General features: G+C 46.0%; 1 protein-coding gene across 9 annotated transcripts in view; it reads left to right on the forward strand.

Moving 5' to 3' along the window:
• CUX1 (cut like homeobox 1) overlaps positions 1-18,201 on the forward strand; it is a 471,463-nt gene that overhangs the window by 265,243 nt on the left and 188,019 nt on the right. For 8 of the 9 annotated variants that reach the window (XM_039460712.2, XM_039460705.2, XM_074390309.1 and 5 more), the window contains one exon: positions 15,174-15,311. The exons of the other annotated variant lie outside the window; for it this stretch is intronic. In XM_039460712.2, the coding sequence (XP_039316646.1) occupies positions 15,174-15,311 (138 nt within the window). The remainder of the gene's footprint in view (positions 1-15,173; positions 15,312-18,201) is intronic. 9 annotated transcript variants of the gene reach the window in all.

An 18,201-nucleotide genomic window follows, 5' to 3' on the forward strand; every position in this document is an offset into this window, starting at 1 on the left:
AACAAGCCCTAGACCGCCCCTGACCTTACATCCCACCACGCACCCCAGATGAACTATCTTATTCCTTCTTTCTGCCCTGATCTCTAACACACATCATATTTGCTAAGAAAATACATGCCCGGTACCTTTGGTTTCTGGCCACTTGGCTAGTCCCCATCATGGCAGAAGTCCCCTGGGAGGTGCCTGCCGGCTATATCCACTTCTTTACCTGTTGACACTCTTCCTCCTGAGACTTTTGTGGCCTTCTCCTCTTCCTCTGCTAGGGCTCTAAGTGTTGGCGTATGCCAGGACGTTACTCCTAGTCTTTTCCTTTTCATTTACATTCTCTCCCTAGGTGACTTCTGATGTTCCACATGACCACAAGAGAATGATCAGTTTCCCCGACCCCGCGCTCCCAAGACAGTCAGTGGCATCATCATTCACACAGGCAATGTGGCCACGATGTGGCTTGGCTCTATGTCCCCACCCAAATCTCACCTCGAATGATAATCCCCGGGGTGTCGTCGAGGGAGGGAGGGAGGTGATTAGATCATGGAGGCAGTTGCCCCCAGGCTGTTCTCATGATAGTGACTTCTCAGGAGATCTGAGATCTGATGGTTTGTTGTTGTTGTTGTTGTTTGAGATGGAGACTTGCTCTGTTGCCCAGGCTGGAGTGTAGTGGTGCAATCTTGGCTCACTGCAACCTCCACCTCCCGGCTTCAAGCGATTCTCCTGCCTCAGCTTCCGAAGTAGCTGGGATGACAGGCACCTGCCACCCCACCCGGGTAATTTTTGGTTTTTTTGTTTTTGTTTTTTTTTTTTTTTGAGACGGAGTTTTGCTCTTGTTACCCAGGCTGGAGTGCAATGGCGCGATCTCGGCTCACCGCAACCTTCGCCTCCTGGGTTCAGGCAATTCTCCTGCCTCAGCCTCCTGAGTATCTGGGATTACAGGCACGTGCCACCATGCCCAGCTAATTTTTTGTATTTTTAGTAGAGACGGGGTTTCACCAGGATGACCAGGATGGTCTCGATCTCTTGACCTCGTGATCTACTCGCCTCGGCCTCCCAAAGTGCTGGGATTACAGGCGTGAGCCACCGCGCCCGGCAATTTTTGTATTTTTAGTAGAGTCGGGGTTTCACCATCTTGGTCAGGCTGGTCTTGAACTCCTGACCTCATGATCCACCCACCTCAGCCTCCCAAAGTGCTGGGATTACAGGTGTGAGCCACCACGCCCGGCCGATCCATTGGTTTTTTCAGTGTTTGGAAGTGCTACCTTTGCTCTTCTCTGTCCTGACGCCTTGCGAAGAAGGTGCTTGCTTCTCCTTCACCTTCCACCATGACTGTAAGTTTCCTGAGGCCTCCCCAGCGGAACTGTGAGTCTATTAAACCTCTTTTCTTTATACATGACCCAGTCTCAGGTATTTCTTTTTTGTTTTTTGTTTTTTTTTTGAGACAGTCTCGCTGTCGTCCAAGCTGGAGTGCAGTGGCATGAGCTTGGTTCGCTGCAGTCCCCTCCTCAATAAAGTCAACTTTATTGAGGTATGTAAATACATACAGTTTACCAGGCACGGTGGCTCACACCTGCAATCCCAGCACTTTGAGAGGCCAAGGCGGGCAGATCACTTGAGGTCAGGAGTTTGAGACCGGCCTGGCCAACATGGCGAAACCCTGTCTCTACTAAAAATACAAAAATTAGCCAGTCGTGGTGATGCGTGCCTGTAATCCCAGCTACTTGGGAGGCTGAGGCAGGAAATCACTTGAACACAGGAGGTGGAGGTTGCAGGGAGCTGAGATTGCACTTCAGAGTGAGACTCTGTCTAAAAATAAATGCATCCATAATAATGAAATGCACTCATTTCAAATGCACGTTTCAGTGTGCATTGTGATAGCATGGCCACCTTCACAATCAAGATGTAGAACATTTCTGTCACCTCAAAAGTCCCCTTATGACCCCAGTACCTAGCAACTACTGATGTGCTCTCTCAGTCTAGTAGATTTGTCGTTTCTGGAGTTGTGTAAAAGTGGAATCATTTGGTGGTCTGTGCTCCTACATGTGGCCTCTTTGATTTAGCACAGTGTTTTGGAAATCATCTAAGTTTCTGGTATCATTTGTGCTTTCCTTTTTATCGATGAATGATATTCCACTGTGTAGACATATACCAATTTGTTTATTCAATAGGTATGTTGACTGATGGACATTTGGTTCTTATGAATCAATCTATAAACATTCATGGAGAGTTGTTACGTAGGCATGTTTTCATTTCTCTCAGGCAACTTCCTAGGATGAGGGTCAGGGTACCCGTACATTTTACCAGATAAGAAATGCCAAGCTGCTTTGCAAAGTAGTCATATCATTTTTTAATTAATTTTTTTTTATTTTCTTTTCCTCAGGGGAGCAAAGTTATAGTTGTATTATTATATTCCACCCCCCCACCCCAAGAAATCAAGAGTTCCAGTTACTCCATGCCCTCTCTTTCATTGAGTGTGGTCTCATTTTAGACATTACTAGTCAATGTGTAATATATTTCATTATGATTTTATTTTACATTTTCCCGACGACTAATGATGCTGAATTTTTTTTTTTTTTTTTTTTTTTTTTTTTTGAGACAGAGTTTCGCTCTTGTTACCCAGGCTGGAGTGCAATGGCGTGATCTCGGCTCACCACAACCTCCGCCTCCTGGGTTCAGGCAATTCTCCTGCCTCAGCCTCCTGAGTAGCTGGGATTACAGGCACACATCACCATGCCCAGCTAATTTTTTGTATTTTTAGTAGAGACGGGGTTTCACCATGTTGACCAGGATGGTCTCGATCTCTTGACCTCGTGATCCACCTGCCTCAGCCTCCCAAAGTGCTGGGATTACAGGCTTGAGCCATTGCGCCCGGCAGGATGCTGAATATTTTTCATGTGCATTTTTGCTTTCATGGATTTTTATTTACAAAGTGTTTCAATTTTTTGCACATTTTGATTTTGGTGACAGGGGCTTCCTCTGTTGCCCAAGCTGGAATGTAGTGAGGCAGTCATAGCTCACTGCAGCCTCAATCTCCCAGGCTCAAGCAATCCTCCCACCTCAGCCTCTCGAGTAACTGGGACTATGGGCACATGCCACCAAATCTGACTTTTTTTTTTTTCCCTAGAGATGAGGTCTAGCTGTGTTGCCCAGGCTGGTCTCAAACTCCTAGGCTCAAGCAGTCCTCCCACTTTGGTCCCATGAAGTGCTGGGATTATAGGCGTGAGCCACTGTGCCTGGCTTCTATATATGTTTTTGGATGCAGGTTTGGTTTTTACAAAGGAGCTTTCTGTGATTTTGATCAGGATTCTGCTGTATCTGTAGATCAATGTGAGCACAGTTGACAGCACTGTTTATTTATCTTCTGATCTCAACATGTATTTATTTAGTTCATCTTTAATTTCTCTGAGCATTATTTTACTCTTTCGATGTATAAGTTTGGCACAGATTATGTTTAGTTTATTTCTAGGTTTAAGTCATTTTTTTGAATGTTAAGGGGTATTTTCTTTTTAAAAAAATCTGTAATCTTTTTATTGTTATTATTATTATTATTATTATTATTATTAGTCTCTGTTGCTGACGCTGGAGTATAGTGGTGCTATCTCAGCTCACTGCAACCTCTGCCTTTCAGGTTCAAGTGATTCTCCTGCCTCAGCCTCCCAAGTAGCTGGGATTACAAGTGCCTGCCACCACACCTGGCTAATGTTTGTATTTTTAGTAGAGACAGGGTTTCACCATGTTGGCCAGGCTGGTCTGGAACTCCTGACCTCAAGTGATCTGCCTGCCTCAGCCTCCCAAAGTGTTGAGATTACAGGTGTGAGATTAAAGTGCATTTTCTTTGTAAATTTATTTTCCGATTGTTTGTTGCTTTTATGTAGAAATATAGTTAATTTCATATAATATTTTATATAATTTTTATATTTTAACAAATAATAAAATATATCAATATGTTTTATAAAATAATAATATAATATAGGTGACCTCTTAATGCTCACCTGTCACCTCTAGAAGTTTTTTTTGAAGTTCCGTTGATTTGTCCATATGCCCTTGAAGACAATGTGTACTTTGTAGATGTTGGATGCAATGGTCTATAAACATCAGTTAGGTCAAGTGGGTTGATAGTTTTGTCCGTATTTCCTATATCGATATTGATTTCCAATCTATAATACTATATATTTTTTCTTGCTTCGTTTTGGGGGGGGACACTTGCTACCTATATATAATGTTGGATAGGGGTAGAGAAAGCAGACATCCTTGCACTGAACCCAACATTAGGGAAAATCAGACTTTAAACATTCCGTATAATATTATCTGTAGATTTTTTTGTAGATACCATTTATGAGTTGGAAATTCTCTCCTATTCCTAGTTTGCGAAGAAATTTTTCATAAGTGACATTAAATTTTCTCAGATTGTTTCTGGCATCTGTTGAGATGGTCATATGATTATTCTCCTTCATTCTCTTAACATGGTAAAGTGATTTGATTCTCAAATGTTAAACCAATCTTGCATTCCTAGGATAAATCTTACTTAGCTATGCATTTTATGCATAGTATTCACTTTGTAATATAGTTTGTGCATTTTAAAATTTGCTGGATTCAATTTGCTACTGTTTTGCTAAGGACTTTTACCTTTAAATTTATGAGGAACGATATCGTTTCTCTGTGTCCCCATCCCTATCTCGAATTGTAGTTTCCATAAAACCCACATGTTGTGGGAGGGACCAGTGGGAGGTAATGGAATTATGGGAGTGGTTACCCCGTGCTGTTCTTGGGATAGTGAGTGCGAATTCTCACAAGAGTTGATAGTTTTATAAGGAGCTTTCCCCCATTGCTCGGCCCTTCTTCCTGCCTCCATGTGTGGAGGGACATATTTGCTTTCCTTTCTGCCATGATTGTAAGTTTCCTGAGGCCTCCCCCAGCCATGCTAAACTGTGAGCCAATTAAACCCCTTTCTTTTAGAAATTACCCAGTCTAGGGTTTGTCTTTATTAGCGGTATGAGAGCAGACTAATAGAGAAATATAGAACTGTAGTTTTCTGGTTTTTTCCTTTGAATATCTGTATTGGGTTTTTACTTTAATGTAGCCCTGGTCTTGTAAAACAAGTTTGGAAAGTGTTCCCTTTCACCTGGCGCGGTGGCTCAAGCCTGTAATCCCAGCACTTTGGGAGGCTGAGGTGGGTGGATCACAAGGTCAAGTGATCAAGACCATCCCGGTCAACATGGTGAAACCCCGTCTCTACTAAAAATACAAAAAATTAGCTGGACATGGTGGCGCGTGCCTGTAATCCCAGCTACTCAGGAGGCTGAGGCAGGAGAATTGCCTGAACCCAGGAGGCGGAGGTTGCAGTGAGCCGAGATCGCGCCATTGCACTCCAGCCTGGGTAACAAGAGCGAAACTCTGTCTCAAAAAAAAATTTTTTTAAAAAAAGAAAGTGTTCCCTTTTTCCTCTGTTTGCTGAAAGAGTTTGTATAAGACCGCAGTTATTTCTTCCTAAAACTTAATTCACCAGCAGTGCCATCCAGGCCTGGAATTTTCTTTATGGCAAGTTTTTAAATTACAAATTAACTTCTTTAAGGATACAGGCTATGAAGATTTTTTTTTTTCTTTTCTTTCTTTCTTTTTTTTTTTTTTTTTTTTTTTTTTTTGAGATAGAGTTTCACTCTTGTTACCCAGGCTGGAGTGCAATGACGTGATCTCGGCTCACCACAACCTCCACCTCCGGGGTTCAAGCAATTCTCCTGCCTCAGCCACCTGAGTAGCTGGGATTATAGGCATGTGCCGCCGCACCTGGCTAATTTTGTATTTTTAGTAGAGGTGGGTGTCTCCATGTTGGTCAGGCTGGTCTCAAACTCCTGAACTCAGGTATCTGCCTGTATCCTCAAGTGCTGGGATTACAGGCATGAGCCACCACACCTGGCCCTGTTCTGTTTTTATGAACTGATTTCCCCTGCCTCCCCATGATCCTGCCACTTTGCATGTCTAACAATTTGCTGTTGAATTTTAGACATCATGAGTGTTAACTGGATTTTGTTGTCTTATTTAAGTGCTGAAGTTTGGGCAGGCATTTAAGTTACTTGCAGAAGCTCAATCGTTCTGAGGCTTGTTTGTAGCTTTTGGAGTAGATGTGGACAAGCCTCCAAGATGAGTTTCGCCCTCCATTCGGGTGTGACACTTCCAGTGTCTTTACCCTTCTGCAGGTCCTTGCTCTTCAACAAGTGTGTCCTCTCTGTCTGGAGGCGGTTTGAAAGTCCTCCAGCTCTCAAACCTGTAGGGGGTTTTCAACTCAGACCTTCCTTTCAGTTCCTGCCTGGTCTTACGAGTTTCACCCTGTGCATAGGCAACAGATTGCCTCTCTGCAGATTTCTGTAGCTCTTTCTTGGTATATGTCCCTCCTTTTCAGTCCCTCTGCTTGCAGATGCTGGTTGCCACCACCACCCAGTCTTCCAAATGCTGTCCTTCAACGGACAGGGAGACTATCACACTGCTTGGGGTTGTTTTTGATTGTGATGCAGTCCAGAGAGTTCTGCCTGCCAGGAGGGGTAACATAGGGCTCATCTCATTTGCTTTCCTTCCCTCAGGAAGTCTTGTTCCACCAGTTGTCCAGTGTCTGTGAATAGTTGTTCCATTGACTTTACCTGGTTTTCTAGTTGTTTATGACCAGAGGGCAAGCTGAGTATCAGTAGATCTGTCGTGGCCAGAAGCAAAGACTCCACGTTCTGTTAATTTTGATTCTTGGTTTTCATGGCTTGTTATAAATGGCTGGGAAAAAATAACTCACGAAGATACATAGAGTCAAACCGAAAAAACACATTATCAGCTATCTTTACAAAAATAGGATTCATAGTTATGAAATCTAGGTATAGGTTTAGTATCTTTGATCCAAAATGCTTGGGATCAGAGCGTTTTGAATTAGGGATACTCAGCTTGTACTAATTATGAGAAGGTATTCGTTGAAACTCAGCTAGTCTGTTTTCATTTTCATGATATTCTTTTTTTTTTTTTTTTTTTGCTAACGTTTCAGAAGATTTTGCATTTCTTATTAATTTAATTAAATGATTTGAAACTTCTTTTGGCAAATGTTTACTCCCATTTGAGTTGGTAAATAATAGTAGAAGTAGATAATATTTATTGAGTGTTAACTCTGTCACAGTTTTCTTAAATTAATCCTTACAACAGCACCATGACATGGGCACAGTTACTATGCCCAATTTATAGGTGAAGAAACTAAGGCACAGAGGGGTTAAGTAACTTCTCCAAGGTTGCACAGCCAGTAAATGAGAGGACTGAGAGTCGAACACACAGTCTGGCTCATACTGCAAACCATTACCCTACACTCCCTCTTGTATGATATAAGGCATTGAGCCATTTTTATAGACGGTGCCATCTTTGCCCATCGGTATATAGACAATGGGAGTACTTCCATATATTCACTTTTAGAATGCTGTCACTGTGGCATGAAGTAGCTATTTTGCTCAACAAGTATTAAAGCACCATGTTTATTGCAACAACTTAGAGTCTGTGTTTATTTTTTCAAAAATATCTGTCAAGCAGCAAATTACTGAAACGATAGCTGTTTACCGTCACAAAACAGGGCTGGTAGTTTGGATGACTTAACTTGTTTTTTCCCTCCTGTTTTGAGGACAGGGTCTTACTCTGTTGCCAAGGCTGGAATGCAGTGGCATGATCACAGTTCACTGCAGCCTCTAACTCCTGGGCTTGAGTGATCCTCCCACCTCAGTTTCCCTAGTAGCTGGGACTACAGGTATGTTCCACCATACCCAGCTAATTTTTTATTTTTTATCTTTAGAGATGGGGTCTTGCTATACTGCCCTGGCTGGTTTTGAACTTCTGGCCTCGAGTGATCCTCCCACCTCAGCCTCCCGGAGTACTGGGATTATAGGCACACACCACTCCACCTGGCCAGGATCACTTAGCTTTTCAAAGAAAATTGTAGAGCTTATCCTTAAACTTAAAACTCTTACATACTTTTGCCAAGAGAAAACCAACAAACCATTTTGTGGGTCGAAGTACTGTAGTTTTTTTGTTTTGTTTCATTTTTCGAAATGAAGTCTTGCTTTGCCACCCAGGCTGAAGTGCAGTAGTGTGATAACAGTTCACTGCAACCTCTGCCTCCCAGGCTCAAGCAGTTCTCCTGCCTCAGCCTCCCAAATAGCTGGGACTATAGGTGTGCACCACCACAACCAGCTAATTTTTTTTTTTTTAAGCAAAACCACAATCAGGATAATTTTTGTATTTTTTATGGAGACAGAGTTTAGCCATATTGGCCAGACTGGTCTCAAACTCCTGACCTCAGGTGATCCGCTTGCTTTGACCTCCCAAAATGCTGAGATTACAGGTGTGAGCCATGGCGTCTGTTCCTGGCCACTTCTTGATCAGAGCAGAATTGCATCCAAATTCTGACTGTTGGCTTATTTTAGAAATTGTACTTTCAGCTCTACCATTCAGTTTGCTTCTTCTTTATATCTTCTATTTCTCTCCTCGTTGTACTTCTATTTTTCTTAAAATCCTTGTGTGCAGGTTCCCTCTCCCTGATTTCTTTTCTCTTCCTGTCTCCCTCTCCTTCCCTGTGACACCCTGGCTTCTCACTATGCCTTGACTATGCCCTATGCAAACCTACCACAGGACCTTTCACTGGTCGCTGCCTCCGCCTGGGGTGAATCCTTGCGGTGCCTCGCATTACCATCCAGATCTCCATCCCTGCTCACTTCTTCAGAGAGGCCTTCCGTGTCCCCTTGTCTCTAGGACCCATTCCCTTCGCTCCCTATGCCTCTTCTCTCCATGCTTGGAAGTGCAGATGTTCCTCACTCACAGTAGGGCTGTGCCCCAATCAACCTATCACAAGTTGAAAATATCATGAGTCAAAAATATATTTAATACCCCTAACCTACCAAACATCATAAGTTGAAAATATCATGAGCCAAAAATGCATTCAGGCTAGGCGTGGTGGCTCATGCCTGTAATCTCAGCACTTTGGGAGGCTGAGGCAGACAGATTGCTTGAGGCCGGACATTCAAGACCAGCCTGGGCAATGGGGTGAAACCCCGTGTGAACTAAAATACAAAAATTAGCCGGGCGTGGTGGTGAGCACCTGTAGTCACAGCTGCTTGGGAGGCTGGGGTAGGAGAATCGCTGGAATCCAGGAGGTGGAGCTTGTAGTTAGCTGAGATCGCATAACTTTACTCCATCCTGGGCAACACAGTGAGACTCCATCTCAAAAAAAGGAAAAAAAAAAAAAAAAAGGGCCAGGCATGATGGCTCACACCTGTAATCCCAGCACTTTGGGACTTAGGGAGGCTGAGGCAGGCAGATCACCTGAGGTCGGGAGTTCGAGACCCAGCCTGACTAACATGGAGAATCCCCGTCTCTACTAAAAATACAAAATTAGCCGGACATAGTGCAGCATGCCTATAATCCCAGCTACTAAGTTGGCTGAGGCAGGTTGAACCTGGGAGCAGAGGTTGTGGTGAGCTGAGATGGCACTATTACACTCCAGCCTGGGCAAGAAGAGCGAAACTCCATCTCAAAACAAAAAAAAATATATGTAACACCGCTAATCTGCTGAGCACCATAGCTTAGCCCAGCTGACCTTAAACATGCTCAGAACGCTTCCTTTAGTCCACAGCGGGGCAAAATCACCTAATACCAAGCCTGTATTCGAATAAAGTGTTAAATATCTGATGTAATTGATTGAATACTGTACTGAAAGTGAGAAACAACAATTGTATGGGTCCTCAAAGTTCGGTCTCTACCGAACACGCATCACTTTCACGCCATCCTACTTGAAGGTTTTCTGTCGTGTGTGGTTTTTCTCCTTGTCTGTCTCCCTCACTTCACTAGAACGTCAAGCCTTTGAGAGCCAAGATTTTTTTTCCTGTTCACTCCTGTGTACCTCAACTGCTGGCATCAAGCTGATCTGTTCTACCTTTTATTTTATTTTCTATCATTTTAAGAGATGGGGTCTCACTCTGTCACCCAGGCTGACTCAGACTCCAGGGCTCAAGCAGTCCTCTCCTCTCGAGTATCTGGGACTACATGTGTGCACTGTGTGCCACCACACCTGGCTAATTTCACTGCAGCCTCAGACTCCTGGGCTCCAGCAATCCTCTCCTCTGGAGTAGCTGGGACCACACGTGTGTGCTGCACCATGACGCCTGGGTAATTTCACTGCAGCCTCAGACTTCTGGGCTCCAGCAATCTCTCCTCCTCAGTAGCTGGGACTACGTGTGTGTGCCGTGCGCCACCACACCTGGCTTTTTTTTTTTTTTTTTTTTTTTGGTGGAGATGGAGATTTCACTATGTTGCCCTGGATGGTCTCAAATGCCTGTCCTCAAGTGATCCTCCCACCTCAGCCTCCCAAAGCACTGGGATTACAGGTGTGGTCCCCAAGCCTGTCCACAACCATCATTTTGGTCATGCCTTGCACACTCCACTTGTTCTCATACCTGCTGAGCTGCCCACAGGGACAGACCACCCTGCAGTCTCCACAGGTCTCAATTCTGTGTATCCTTTAGGGAGGGACTGCTCAAGAGTCACCTCTTCTTTTAAAAGACCTCCTGGCCGGGGTCAGTGGCTCATTCCTATAATCCCAGCACTTTGGGAGACCGAGGCAGGCAGATCGTCTGAAGTCAGGAGTTCGAGACCAACCTGGCCAACATGGTGAAACTCTGTCTACTAAAAATACAAAAACTAGCCGGGTGTGGTTGTGGACAGCTATAATCCCAGCTACTTGGAAGGCTGAGGCAGGAGAATCACTGGAACCCCGAGATAGCACCACTGCACTCCAGCCTGGGGGACACAGGGAGGAGACCCCATCTCAAAAAAAAAAAAAAAAAAAAAACCTCCTTTTCTCAGTTTCTCCAGGAGTGCTCTACCGCTCATCTGGTCTCCAGTGTGGCTCCTCCTGCTTTGAGTTTGTCATGTACATGCATGGTTTATCTCTGCTGTGAGGCCGGGCCTTTCCCAGCACAGACAGTTGCTTCAGCTCCGTAGGAAATACTTGGTAAATTAGTACTCAAAGAGGTTTTCGTTGGCTGCTGGTTCGGGTAACAGACACTTTTTTTTTTCTTTTCTTTTCTTTTAAGACAGGGTCTCACTGTGTCCCCCAAGGCTAGAGTAAGCTTATGTCTCTTAAAAAAAAAAAAAAAGTCATAGCTCTCTGCAACCTCCACCTCCCACACTCAAGCAATCTTCCTACTTCAGCCTCCCAGGGAGCTGGGACTATAGGTGTGCACCACCATGCCCAGCTAATTTTTGTATGTTTCCTAAAGACAGGGTCTCACTTATGTTGCCCAGGCTGGCCTCAAGCTCCTGGGCTCAAACGATCTTCCATCCTCTACCTCCCATAGTGCTGGGATTACAGGCATGAGCCACTGTGCCCAGCCAGTAAGCAGAAATTGCACTGAGAATTTCTCATACTCGTTCGCCTGGCCGGCTTCTTTGCCTCTTCCCTTCCTCCCTTCCTCCCAGGGTGAGATGCATCTACCCCATGCATTGCAGAGTGGGCTCCGGCAGCTCTGACTGCCCGTGGCTGGAATTAGCAAGGTAATGCTGCATGCACGTAGGCAAAGGTGCTGAATCCGTACAGGTGATGGTGTTGTTGTTGAGCCCTGTTGCATAACAAGCTATATAATACCTCCAGGACTGCTTTAGGAATCAAGTATCAGATGATCGTAAAACACTTTACAAGATTGTCGCGTTGGGTGGGTGGAGCTGGCAGGAAGGCGAGTTGAATCGCCGAGGAGGAGGCTGGGAAGACAGGGGTTACCGGCTTTTGTGTGTTTCTGTTTTATATATGGGTGTGTCCACTTCACCTCCTCCAGACAGTTCCCTAATTGAGCTGCTAAGATCAGAGGCATCTGACGCTGGGATAAGACCTGACAATCCTTGTGTGGGGTTTAAATGGCCTTGGAAATCATTAAGGAGACAAAAAGCTATGATTTCCGTAGATTAACATACAGGTTGGGTTTTGGCACGCCAAAATTCATTGTCTTGGTCTCCAGCCCAAACATGCTAGAGTCATTATATTGTCATGCGGTAATTAGCTGTTTCTTTAATACAAGTAATAACAATTAAGCCTAAGAGTTTCTTTAGCAATGCCTCTTACATATCCCAAAACAGTATTCAGATGCTGCAGGCATTTAGGGAGTCAGCTGTACCGTAGTCAAGTTTGGAGTCTGATGCATCGAGATGTTTGAACACTCGGCTCATCCTTTAGTCTGTGACCAATTTTGCTACTTAGGTATTAACCTTTACTAGCGTCAGACTAAATATACATGCCATAATGAACGATTATGAGATTGCCTGATTTTTCATTTACAGTGTAAGGGTCTCATTCCCGCTCACTGGATGATGTGCATGTCATTTTCATATGTCACCGGATTCCTTGCTGAACTGCATGGGAGAAGCCGTTTTTCATTCGAAGCAGATACAGGGGGATCCTGGCCTTTTGAAAGGAATGGACTGGAAATGCTGTTGACAGAACTTTTAGGGAGGGCAGGCCGTGTGCTAGCTTTGTTCTTGTGCCGGAAAGCCTACGTGAGGGACTCTTAATAGAATTTTATACGTGAGCAAATGTTCCTCTCTTTACCTCCCCTTCCCTGACCTCTGCGTCAAGTTTAAATTGTGGTTCTATAGAAAGGAAGCTATGAACATGCTGTTCACTTTCTTGAGACCATTTGCCCAGCACAGGGCCAGGAAGGTGGGAGAAGAGGGAAGGCTGAGAAGGTGAAGTTACTGAGATTTTTTTTTTTTTTTTTTTTTTTTTTACGAACAGCACCTAAATGTTTTTAGGAATTCCGTTTTTTTGTGTTATCACTACTCCTACTTAAAAAGAACCATCTCCCCAAGATAGCTTTTTTTTTCCCCCCACCGACACGGGATTTCACTCTGTGGCCCAGGCTGGAGTGCAGTGGCTCGATCATGGCTCACTGCAACCTCGAACTCTAGGGCTCAAGTGATTCTCCTGCCTTAGTCCCCGCAGTAGGTGGGACTACAGGTGTGCACCACCGTGCCCGGCTAGTTTTTGGTTTGTGTTTTTGTTTTGTAGAGACAGGCTTTCACCGTGTTGCCCAGGCCGGTCTCAAACTCCCGAGCTCAAGTGATTCAGCCTCCCAAAGTGCCGGGATTACAGGCGTGAACCATTGCACCCAGCCTCCAAAATAGCTCTTGGAGTCCAAACTTAACATAAATATTTTAATGCTGATTAAAATAATCATGAAAAGCCATGCACAAGAAAGAGATGCAATTATAGACTGTGTATACGTGCAGGATCAGTGCCTAGCGCCCGGGGTCCACTGACATTGAGCCCAACATAGCCCAATGCCTGCCTTTCATAAACTCTGCAAAGACGCTGGCATCCCAGAGAGTCTCTGGCTCCCTCTGGATGTGTTAACCGAGGCATGGTAGACCTGGTCCTCGATTCCAGGAACCTAGGGTGGTCCGAAAAATGAATGACTCTGGCATTTGAAAGTTAAGTGAGCTCTTGAATATATGCTCTTGTTGATCCACTGGGCATGGTGTTTGACATTCCCCCACTGGAGACTAAATCTCTGCAGCCATCTCACAAGTGACGCCGGCGCCCATACCAGAAATATATTCAGTAATCTTTCTAAGCTCCGTGGACTTGGGTATTCTTCCACTCTGACGGAGCCTGAAAATTCCAAAGGAAGTGTGCCCCGAGTACCCAGCAGGCAGACTATAATCGCCTCTTAGGCAGCAGAAGGAAAACTAAAAGATCGCATTGGTGCGGAAGAACATTTAAGGTCTCTCCGCCCTATGTTGAATTCACAGTAAAGGCAAGAGCCCCGAGTCTGTACTGTAAATTCCGGGTCTGTGACTTCTGGCTTTGGATTAAAATCCAGTTTTCTGCGAGTGAATCTGTTGGCAGATGTGACCTTGAATTCGCCGCAAGATCTCATCAGCAGCCTGGCTGCTGTTCAGCTCGTGCTGCTCCGCACTCTGTCACCATCAGGAGTCTGGTGGCCTCCTGGCCAGCTGGCCTACCACAGGGCCATGCCGGGTCACCAGCCGTGCCTCTGCAGGGGTCTCCAGCCTTGGGACCCGAAGCCACGAACTCCTGACTCTTCTGAACACCCTTCATTCGTGAAAGAGCCTGGTGATGGAGAGTGATCATGTCGCGAAATGGGGTGGCTTCTTTATAAAGCCCACGTGTTTCTTCCCTCTGCTTCACCAAGTGACCTTCCTTGTTGTAAAGAAAGGTCACTCGGGTCTGGGCAGGGTGGCTCATGCCTGTAATCCTTTAGGAATCTGAAGCGGGCAGATCCCTTGAGCCTAGGAGTTTGAGACCAGCCTAGGCAACATAGCAAGACCCCATTTGTACAAAAAATACAAAAACCAGCCCAGCGTGGTGGTGCGTGCCTGTAGTCCCAGCTACTCAGGAGGCTGAGGTGGGAGGATCGCTTGAGCCCAGGAGGCGGAGGCTGCAGTGAGCCATGATTGTGCCACTGCACTCCAGCCTGGGCAACAGAGCAAGACCCTGTGTCAAACAAACAAACACAAAAAAGCATGATCACTTGGAGTTGACAGACTTACGTGCACATTCTCTGCGCCAACCAACTAGCCGGTGACCTCAGGAGAGTCACTCTGCATCCCTGGGCTTTAGCTTCTGAGGCCTGTTTCTGGAGATCATTGTAAGGCCCAAATGACAAAATGTCCATAAAGCGTCCCGTGAACTGTGTGGCGTTCTCAGGGCATCAGGTGTTATCTGTTATTCCAACTTCTTAATTGTTGGAAATCTTAAACATCCGGGCAGCTGTCCATGGGCTTACCTGTCTTCCACATGCATCTCTGGGGATGTGGTTGATCTCCTGGGGCTGCTGCCTGGTATATTTCTCTGCTTATCTGATCAAAGAATGAAAATCACGTAATCGGCAAACACCAGTGAATCTCATGACTATTCCCACCCCGTTTTCACACCTCAAGGACCTTGGGCTGGGTCCATCCTTTATAAAGCAGTGGAGAACCCCCTTACCCAGCAAGGGGGCTGGCCCCTGCAGGAGGAGGTGAGGCCGCAGGGGCATGACTGTGGCCTCTGGGCAGCCTGCTGGAGCTGACGTCTCAGGAGTCCCGTTCTGAGCCTGTGTATTGCCGTGACGGGGGCATGTTTGGGGGCAGAATGGGGTGATGGCTGCTTTCCTGTTGTGCAGATCCGGTACCGGCTTTGGATCTTGGACAGCAACTCCAGCTCAAAGTACAGCGGCTGCACGATATTGAAACAGAGAACCAGAGACTTAGGGAAACTCTGGAAGAATACAACAAGGAATTTGCCGAAGTGAAGAATCAAGGTTGGTGGAAAATGCATTCCTTCTTTGTCTTCTCTTCTCTCTTCGTTTCTTTTTTTTTTTTTTTTAATTGCCTTTTCTCATACTTTTGGGTCCAGTTCTCCTTGTAATATACACATCATAAAGTCAGGGCGGGGCAGGAATCTGAGTCGTTAAAGAGAGACGATAATCGTCCTGAGCTATTTCCAAGTAAAACTTTTCCTCTTCGCAACTACCACGTAAGATTTTATTGCCCTCGGATGAGACGGATCAGGATTCTTTGAAAACTCTTCCTGTATCATTACGCGATTGGGTATGCCTCTTGAAAGGCCGATGCGCGTTGCCTCCAGGCGACACCTGTCAGAAAGCCAGCTCGTGATCAAAGGGTCACACACAGTAAGTCATTTAATAATTGCTGCGGATACATTAAGGCTTCGGACACATCTTAAAGGCTGATGCTTAAGCGCTGCTGTTGCCTTGTCGGTATTGCCTATTCATTAGGAATTTAATGATAGAAAACAACCTCTTGGTGTGTTGGCCCAGCCATCAACAAGACAGAGAGAGCAAAGGTTGCCTGGCTTTTCCCATCAGGGAAGAACGAAGCAGTCTCTCCCGTGCCTAAAATCCAGAGCACTCAGGATCCTGAAGCCTCTTGGCTTCCTTCGCTTGAAGAAAAATCACAGCCCACCTCTGACAGCAGGTTTTTCAGTCAGCTCCAAAGAATAATTCTGCCTGTTTGGTTTTGTTTGGGAATGTGGGTGAGGAATTGGATAGAAAAGAGAGGACGTCCATTGACTATTTGTAGAGACCTCGATAAAGAGTTAATTCGCCATGTGTGGATTTCACACCGGTAATCCCAGCACTTTGGGAGGCCAAGGTGGGAGGATCGCTTGAGGCCGGGAGTTCAAGACCAGCCTGGGTAACCTAGTGACACCCTGTCGCAACAGAACGTCGAAAAGTAGCCGGGCATGGTGGTACACACCTGTGGTCCCAGCTACTCAAGAGGCTGAGGTGGGAGGATCGCTTGAGCCCAGGAGGTCAAGGCTATAGTGAGCCGTGATCATGACACTTCATTCAGTCTAGGTGACAGAGCAAGATCCAGTCTTTAACAATAACAACAAAAAAAAGTTAATTGGCAAAGACTTTTAAAAGCATCCTTTGGCTTTGAAAACACTGCAGGTGGACTCAGGAAGAGAAATTGTCCGTGGAAACGATCCAGCAAGCATCTGTGATGATGTGGGAAGAACCAGAGGTAGAGGCCTGGGCTATGAGGGGCAGTAGCACTCAGGGCCTCTGAACACATCTCCCTGTGGCGTGGGCATTGGGATACTCGAGCCCTCAGGCCAGCAGGGCTTCCTTGCTGAGATTTGGGAGCAGGAGGTAACAGGCAGTTGGAGAAGCCAGACGCCACTTCTGTTTGGCTCTGCTGAGAGCGGTGAGCCTTTAGGACCAGAAGGGATAGCTCTGTCCTGCGAGAAAGTGAGGCATTGAGCTTGCTAAGGTGGACCTGCTCTAAGGAAGGTATTACCTTCCCCTGTAGGAAACATTTCTTGCCAGAATCACTACACCGTTCCAGTGAAAGGTAACCTGTGCCGGGCACGGTGGCTCACGCCTGTAATCCCAGCACTTTGGGAGGCCGAGGTGGGCAGATCACAAGGTCAGGAGTTCAAGACCAGCCTGGCCAATATGGTGAAACCCCGTCTCTACTGAAAATACAAAATTAGCTGGGCATAGTGGCGCATGCTTTTAATCCCAGCCACTGAGGAGGTTGAGGCAGAAGGATTGCTTGAACCCTGGAGGGAGAGGTTGCAGTGAGCCGAGATCATGCCACTGCACTGCAGCCTGGGCAACAGAGCAAGACTGTATCTCAAAAAAAAAAAAAAAAAGAAAAGAAAAGAAAGAAAGAAAGGTAACCTGCAAATATGCACCTTTTTTCATAGGCGCGCCACCGTAAAGGGGAGTATCCTGGGTTTTTTCCCTTTATTCTCATCTGGCACCTAATTTTGACAGATCTGCTGCCTGGTTTGTTTGTTGTTTTTTTTGTTTGTTTGGTTTTTTTGGGTTTTTTTGTTGTTGTTGTTGTTGTTGTTTCAGATTTTTTTTTTTTTTTTTCAGATTCAGGGTCTCACCCTGTCACCCAGGCTGGGGAACAGTTGCATGATCATAGCTCACTGCAACCTTGACCTCCTGGACTCAAGCCATCCTCCCGCCTCAGCCTTCTGAGTAGCTGGGACTACAGGCATGTGTCCCGCCATGCCCGGCCTCTTTCTGGCCTTTTTTTTCTCAAGTTCGCTTTTGTTGGAGGGTGGTGCCGGTGGGGGCCTCAAGGGCTGTGCAGGATGTTCCTTCTCTTCTCCTCACCTCACCAGTGCCTCAGTTACCAGCTTCCCAATGGCCAGGAGCTAAGCTCAGTGTGGATGTTCTCTCCCCAAAGGTCTCATGAGTTATAGAGTCCAAGATTTAAGAATGGCTCCAGGCCGGGCACGGTGGCTCAAGCCTGTAATCCCAGCACTTTGGGAGGCCGAGGCGGGTGGATCACGAGGTTGAGAGATCGAGACCATCCTGGTCAACATGGTGAAACCCCGTCTCTACTAAAAATACAAAAAATTAGCTGGGCATGGTGGCGCGTGCCTGTAATCCCAGCTACTCAGGAGGCTGAGGCAGGAGAATTGCCTGAACCCAGGAGGTGGAGGTTGCGTTGAGCCGAGATCGCGCCATTGCACTCCAGCCTGGTTAACAAGAGCGAAACTCCGTCTCAAAAAAAAAAAAAAAAAAAAAAAAAAAGAATGGCTCCAGGCCAGGTGCGGTGGCTCACGCCTATAATCCCAGCACTTAGGGAGGTCTAGGTGGGCAGATCACTTGAGGTCATGAGTTCAAGACCAGCCTGGCCAACATGGCAAAGCCCCGTCTCTAC

Source organism: Saimiri boliviensis, chromosome 20 (genome assembly GCF_048565385.1).
Source record: "Saimiri boliviensis isolate mSaiBol1 chromosome 20, mSaiBol1.pri, whole genome shotgun sequence".
Lineage (NCBI taxonomy): Eukaryota > Metazoa > Chordata > Mammalia > Primates > Cebidae > Saimiri > Saimiri boliviensis.